The sequence below is a fragment of the Monoraphidium neglectum genome (assembly GCF_000611645.1).
Source record: "Monoraphidium neglectum strain SAG 48.87 unplaced genomic scaffold scaffold02267, whole genome shotgun sequence".
Classification (NCBI taxonomy): Eukaryota; Viridiplantae; Chlorophyta; class Chlorophyceae; order Sphaeropleales; family Selenastraceae; genus Monoraphidium; species Monoraphidium neglectum.
The window spans coordinates 1-7,081 of NW_014011361.1; the positions used below are offsets into that span (position 1 = coordinate 1).

General features: G+C 64.3%; 1 protein-coding gene across 1 annotated transcript; it reads left to right on the forward strand.

Moving 5' to 3' along the window:
* Nucleotides 1–699: 699 nt before the first annotated feature.
* Nucleotides 700–6,142, forward strand: MNEG_10313 (hypothetical protein; the record flags this gene model as incomplete). Its single annotated transcript, XM_014041215.1, has 7 exons — nt 700–1,030; nt 1,339–1,461; nt 1,744–1,973; nt 4,986–5,115; nt 5,382–5,561; nt 5,918–5,993; nt 6,097–6,142. The coding sequence occupies 7 exons, from the start codon at nt 700–702 to the stop codon at nt 6,140–6,142; spliced, it is 1,116 nt and encodes a 371-aa protein (XP_013896669.1).
* Nucleotides 6,143–7,081: the final 939 nt, after the last annotated feature.

The window sequence follows — 7,081 nt, forward strand, 5'->3', positions numbered from 1 at the left end:
CCCTCCCTCCCTTGCACAACTGAGCTGCTGCCATGAACGTGCCCCCCTCCCTTGAGCGCCCGGGTGCGTGTCAATGTCCATCATTCCATCATCGACACGCGTAACACCTCCTGAGCAGGGCCAGCTGAACATTTTTTGAGGGCGCGCGATTGGATTTGAGGGGGTGTGTGCACATGTGGATTCTAAGGGGTCACTAGATGGGGATGTGGGCGCAACCCCTTGGTTGAGCCGGCCTGCAAGCCGGCCGTTTTAATGCAGATGTCTGATGTGGCAACAGCGCCAGCAACATCATGAGCCAGCAGCTGCCACCGCAGCTTGCCCAGCTGGCCTGAAAGTGATCGACAGGATTGAAACACTGTTTCGATCGTGGCGCATAGTATGCGCCATGTTTGATTTGGAACAGGGGGTGCCCGCACCCTGACAAGCCCGGCACTTGCGCCCTGGTCATGGCCACCGCCTGGCAGCGGCGGCGGCTTGCCGCAGACACGTCCCCCTGATCGCCTTGGGCTTCTGCCTGGTGCTGTCGTTTCACTTGAATGATCCCGGTCTAAGCAGCAGTTTGGCCGGGCGGTCGGCAACTCCTCCTGCTAGGCAAAAGCAACTGGCCGCCAGCCTAGGCCGCGTCACCCCGTATCTATGCAATGTCCCCCCTTCCCGCCCCACCCACGCCAGGCTGCCGTCGTCCAGATTGAGCAGCAGATGCTCATCCAAACCTCGGACGCCGACCCGGTCCCAGCCCCCGCCAGCCTCGGACCCCACGAACCCCACCCGGCTGCGCGCCACAGCCGCTCCGCCGCGGCCGCGGCCGCGACTGCCGCCGCGCTGTGGCCCTCCCTCCGCTTCCGGCCGCCGCCGCTGCCTGGCGGGCCAGCTGCAGCCGGCGGCGGCGCAGCGACAACCTCGGACGGCGGCAAGGTTGGTGCTGTCGCGGAGTCCGAGGCTTGGTCTCAGCTGTCGGAGCTGTACGTGTCCCTGGGGGAGCAGGACATCGCAGAGGGCCTCATGGCGCGCCATCTGCTGCGCTGCCCGGGTGAGCTCGGGTTTATCAAGAACAAAGAGGAGCAGTTCGAGAGCAAAATACTTTTGTGGTCAGGTAGCTTTTGGTGACCTGTCGCCCGACCCCCGACGCTCGTGCCGCGATGGGATTGTGCGGCCGCATGCGGCGGCTGCCTTGTGACAGAGGGTCCTAGATCGGCAGACCTCGCCTTTGCTTGATGTTGCGGAGGCTGCACATCTCACAATCAATCATCTTGCCCCGCGGTCGTGCAGGTCATCCCCATCCCAATCCCAACCTTCACTAAACCCCAATTCCTCAACCTCTGTATCGCCGTCGCCAAGGCTCCCTGGCGGCCCTGGCGTGCGCGCGGTCTGGGCGCCACCAGGACGCCCTCACGCTGCTGGAGGGACTGCTGGACGCGGCGGACGGCCTCGGGGAGGAGGGCGACGGCGGCGGCGGCGGTGGTGAGTGGCCCGTTCAAGGGTGTGGTTCAACACCCACTATGGGTTCATGGGTGCCTGTCAGGATTGAGACATAGGGGCAGTAGGGAAGTGCAACCGCCGCAGCCATCATTCAGAAAACAGTGTGATGCATCCATCCATCGCCACTCGCAGCTTGATCGCACATGCCAAGCGCAAAACAGCAGCAATTTAGGCCCTCAGAGTCTTCTATGCTCCTGTGATTTCACCTCAACTGCGCCCACCTCCACAACTCCGTTCCCACCGCCTCCCTCCCACCCCGTCCAGCCGCAGCCGCAGCCGCTGCCGCCTCCGACTCTGGCTCGGTCGACTGGCCCCCTACACCCCAGCAGCTGCTCGGCAGTGTCGCCACAACTGCCGCCAGCTCCAGCGGCGCCGGCGGTGGTGGCGCTGGAGGCGTGTCGGCGCGTGTACTGCCCTGTGAGGAGGGCGTGTGGCTGGTCTGCCGCCAGGAGTGCCTGGAGGTGCTCGCGCACTGGGACATAGTGGCTCAGGAGGTGGGTGGGTTTGGGGGCGATTTCAGGTGTGTTGCGGGCTGGGGCTCAGGCGGGCGGGCGGGCGTGAGTGTGCGTGTGATGTTCGACCAATAGATTTCCACTAATCAAGCCCAGATGGGCTGTGAGGGCTGGACTCGTCCACATCCAGATTTTATACTTTATCAATAGGAGGTAGCGTGCAGATGCTGACATCTGTGTTTAAGTATGCTCGAATTCGATTGCAACAAAAATACCCTTGGGCACCAGCGCGGCTTGTGCGCAGCAGCAGTCGGCTTGCCTTCACCAACATGCTGTGTTGAATGGGGCTTCTTTGCCGAGCATTGGGCCGCGACAGCGTTTATTTGACGCACACACATCAGCCGCAGCATCCCCCTACCCTGTCCGCCCGAGGTTGGGGATGGCCCCATCCTCGACGCATGCACTCTTGCCGCGTCCCCTGCCGCCGCCATGGACGCCGCACCCCCCTGCAGCCGGCCAGGGCTGACGCAGAGGCAGAGAGGAAGCATGAACAGACTCCTCAGTCACCCCCGCCCGGCAGCAGGGCGCAGCGCGCTGCGGCTGCACTTTGACGAGGGGTTGGGAGGGGGGGAGCAGACCGGAAGTTTGAGGTTTGAGGGGGGGAGGGAGGGCGGCGTGTGGGGGGCGGGGACGACTACGGGCTTGGGCAGTGGATCCATGCGGTTGCCCAGTACATGTGGATCCACTTTGTCAGCCCCGGGGCAGCTGTTGCCAGCAAAGCTCCGGCCTCAGCGGCGCGCAGGGGCGACCTGTGAGTGGAGCTGCCAGACAGAGCAGCCTGTCACTTGCGGGCGCCGCCCTGCGTTTCTGAGGGTGGCTGCTTTTGTTGGCAGCGGCCTGTTGGTCGTGTGGGGCCCAGGCAAGGCTGAACCCTTTGAGCGGGACATTTCAAAAGGGGTGGGGCCAAGAGGCTCTTGACATATCGTGCGCGTGTCGCACACAAAACGGCCTCAGCAGCGGGCGTTGGTGACCTGTGAGTGATGCCAGTATTGACACGGAGGCTATCACTCGTGGGGCGCCGTCCTTTGCTGCCTCTGGCTGCTGCTTTGCCTGGCGGCGGCCCAGCGGTTGTGTTGTGGCCCAGGGATTATCGATCCCTGAGGGGGCCGTTTTGAGGGGGATTCGGGAATCCTTTGGCGCGTTGTGGTCGCGTGCACGCAAAACGGGCCACCTTGCGTGGCTGCATGTTGGGGAGTGGTTTGGGAGGGGGCAGGGGGCGTGGTGGGAAGGGGGGCGCAAGGGCGGGCGGGCCCGTGGGTGCGGGGGTGGCGACGCGCGTCTGGGGAGGTGTTTATATCGCGTCGATTTCGAGGCACTGGGATGGATCCACCGCGCACTTGATCAGCGGTGGTTGCCAAACGGTGCTTTTGGAGCCAAACATTGAGGGTCTTACAGAAACATTTTGGCCTGCCCTTAGCTGGAGGCAACATTGAAGCACCACTGCAAAACCCCAGCAAAGCGGTGCTCACGTGGCTGCTGTTGCTGTTGACGCAGATTGTGGCGCCGCTGCAGTTGGGTGCTGGCTTTCATGTGTCTCGGGTGGATGCTTCGCCTGGCTGTGACCCGGCGGTTGTGTGGGACCCAGGCCAGATCAAACCCCCGAGCGGGTCGTTTTAAGGGGATTCGTAATACATTTGGCGCATTGTGGGCGCCGCGCTGCACGCACACCAGGCCGCCGTGCATGGCTGTATTTTGGGGAGGGGTTTGGGAGGGGGGAAGGGGGCATGGGTGTGAGATTTGAGGTTTGGGGGTTCTTGGAGGTTGGGCGGGCCCCCGGTAGGGGACTGCGACCCGGGTCTGGGGCGGTAGATCAACGGTTCTGACCACGGCCGGTGGATCCACTGCGTCAAGCCCCAGGCATCTGCTGCCACCCAGGTCCGGGCCTCAGCGACGCACGAGGGCGGCCTGTGAGTGGGGGCCTGCCTGCAATCTGCAGCCCATCACTGGTGGGGGCCGTCTTGCATTGGGTGGCTGCTTGGCTGGCAGTGGCCCAGCAGTTGTTTGGGATCTCAGGAGACATGAATTCTCGAGCGGGATGTTAAATGGGAAATCGGGACGTTTTTCGACTGCATTTTGGCGGATTGCAGGCGCATCGCCCGGGAAATCGGCCGCTGGCGCGCGTGCTGCGCGCCGGCCACCGGCCGCGGGGCGGGGCGGCCCCGTCTTGTAACGCGTGCGGCGAGCGGGGGGAGTGTGGGAGCTCGTACGCTGTTCTGGTCTGAGCTTCTGCCCCCACCACCGAGCCCCCGCAAGCCCGGGCGCGTCGCGTTGCCCGCCGCTGCGCTGATTGCATTTCACAGCTGAGGTTGCGGACAGCAGGGGCGGGGCGCGTTCGTCGTGGCGCACCCCAACCCCCTCCCAAACCCCACCTTTCGCCACCCACTCCTTTTGGCGGTGGCGCTCCTCTGGCCGTTTGGAAGCTGCCTGGCACTGAAAGCCCGAGGCCCCGCTTCGTGGTTGCCCGCTAGCGCCACACAGCAGGGCCCGGGCGGTCAGCGGGGGCACGGTCGCAGGCGGGCATTGGGTCTGCACGTGCACATTGCCGCGCATGCCAATCAACAGCGCTGATTGCATCCCCGCGCCAAGAGGCGCTTTTGGAGCCAAACAGCGATGATCCTATGCAAACATCTCGCCATTGCATAGCTGGATTTGAGGGCAAGCTGCAAGCAGCTATGCACAAACCCAGCGAAGCTGTGCTGAAGTGGTTGCAGATCGCTGCTCACGGCCAATGTTGCGCCGCTGCTGTCGGGCGGTGGCTGCAATGCAAGCTGCTGCACCTGCAGCCGCGCCCGCGCGAGAGGGAAAGGACTGAAGCCCTTTGGCTTTGGGAAGCCGCGCAGTTTCCAAGGCAGTTGCTGCCCGGGCAGGCTGCCACCTTCGGCCCTCAGACCCCTGCGGTTCCCACACCCCCTCAGAGACCTTTGTTTTAATAATTAATGATAAGACGCTCATCGTATCATCGCAATTTTTTGAATGTCCCTTATCTATTCGCAGGTCGAGGTGGAGCTGCAGCCCGACGGGCAGGAGGGGCCGGCAGCCGCCGCGCAGCTGGACTTTGGGCCCCTGCTGGAGGAGGCTGCTGGTGCTGACATCAGAATGACATCATCCCTCTCCTCTGACCAGGGTAAGCAACGGTGCACACCAACGACCGGCCCCAGTCTCTCGCACACCCTGTGGAGTAGAGGTGGCCTTGTGGAGTCGAAGTTGGGGGGTCTTTGCAAAGCCTCCGCGGGCAGATGGCTTGTGGGAGGAGAACGCCTGGGCGTGCACTTGTTGATTGAATTTCCAGAATATTATGCCCGGGCATTGTGATTTGACCCTCGCTTCACCACGTCCTGCGTACCAAACACTACGGCCCCCACCCGCGCCCCGCCCGCGCCCCGCCTGCAGATCCGGACGTAATCGGCATCGGCGGCGGCGGGCGCGAAGCGGACGGTGGCGCCGCGCGCCTGCGGCGCTATACGCGTGCGCTGCTTTTCAGCCCGATGGCGCGGCCGCGGCTGGGGCAGCTGCTGGCCGCGGCGGAGGGCGGCGGCAGGCGCTGGGCCGCTGCGCTGCGCGACGCGGCTGGTGGGTCGTTCATTTCTAGCAGTTGATGCCGGGGATGCAGAGGAAGAATCTTGCAAATGGGCGGCTCTTGAGCCACGCCATGGGCTGCCCGCCAACCCACTGCGCGCGACCAGCCTGATCCCAACAGTCCGACACCCCTCCGCGCCACACGGCGCGCCGTCACCTTCCCCGCGCCCTCGCCACCTTGCACCCCTCGCGCCAACGCTCCAGACCCCCGCCCCACACCCTCAACTCCCCTACACACCCTCGTCTCCTCAACAAACGCACCAAAGATGCTGTTGCCGTGCCACCCCTCATCCCCCAGTCTCCTCACCCGACGCTTCCCCCACCCCCAACCCCAACCCCCCACCCCATAGGTCTGGAGCTGGCGGCCTATGACCTTTTTCAAGGCAACACGGAGCAGGCGGCGCGCGGGGTGGATGAGGCACTCAGGTGGGACCGGGGCATCCAGGCGGCGCAAGTGATGGTGACACTCAACATGACGTGCTCGAGTGTGCGCGAGCACCGACGCAAGTCGTGGATTTTCACTGCGCAGCCGTGCAAACCGCGGTTTAGCGATTGCTGGGGTTGTGCTGGTGTAGTTGTGGCTGCTCCTGAGCTTGATGGCAGCCCAATGGACACAAGGGTGGGATGGGGTGCTGGGTGGTTGTCGTCGCACCCCGTGCGTGGGCTTGAGTGTGTGCGCGCGCACCTTTGGCCATCGGGACGGAGCGTCCGCTCCTGCTGCCGCCTCCGCGGGGGCCGGCCGCGTGGTGATGGCATTGTGACCCACGTCGCGGCGTCCGCGGGGCGCGACGTCTGTTAGGTGCCCCCTTGACGCGGGATGAATCCGGGTGTCACCGCAAACACCAGGAACAGCCGGCATTGATCCGCGTCAAAGCAGGGATTTGTCGGATTTGTTCAACTAGCCGGTGCCTGATTTGAGGGTGCGGGGAGGCTGTGCCCATTGTTGCGTGTGTGTGCCTGCGTTTCCGATGCCTGCGTGGCGGCACGGCTATGGGGTTGCGTTTTGCCGCCAGCTGCGAGAGGCCAGCGCCACGGTTGACAAGAAAATGGGGGCCTGTGTGGTCTCAAGGGGCCGGCACCGTCGGCGCTGCGTGGCGCAAGAGTATTGCCCCAGCCCAGCGGCAGCAGGCGCCGCGGTTGCGATATTTGTTTCAGGCGCGGGCTTCGCTGGACGGCCCGCTCTACATTCAGACGGCTTCTCCGAAGGGACCGCACACGCGTCTGCCGCGTTCACAGCAGCTTGGCTCAGCCGCAGAGCGGTCCCTTCAGAGTCCCTGTGGCCGTGTGTGCAAGGGGCCAAAGAACGCCAAGGCCCTACCAAGGGTCGCTCGTCACCAGGGCCGGCGCGCCCCGCGCCAAACCTGCGCCACGCTCCAAATGCCGCCAGCCTCCCTTTTTCTACTTTGCACCACGCCTGCACCTTCCACCCTGATCTGGGCCACGACACTCACTAACCATCCCATTCTCACAAAAAATCATTCCAACCCCGGCCCCCGAACCGCACCCCCCCCCCC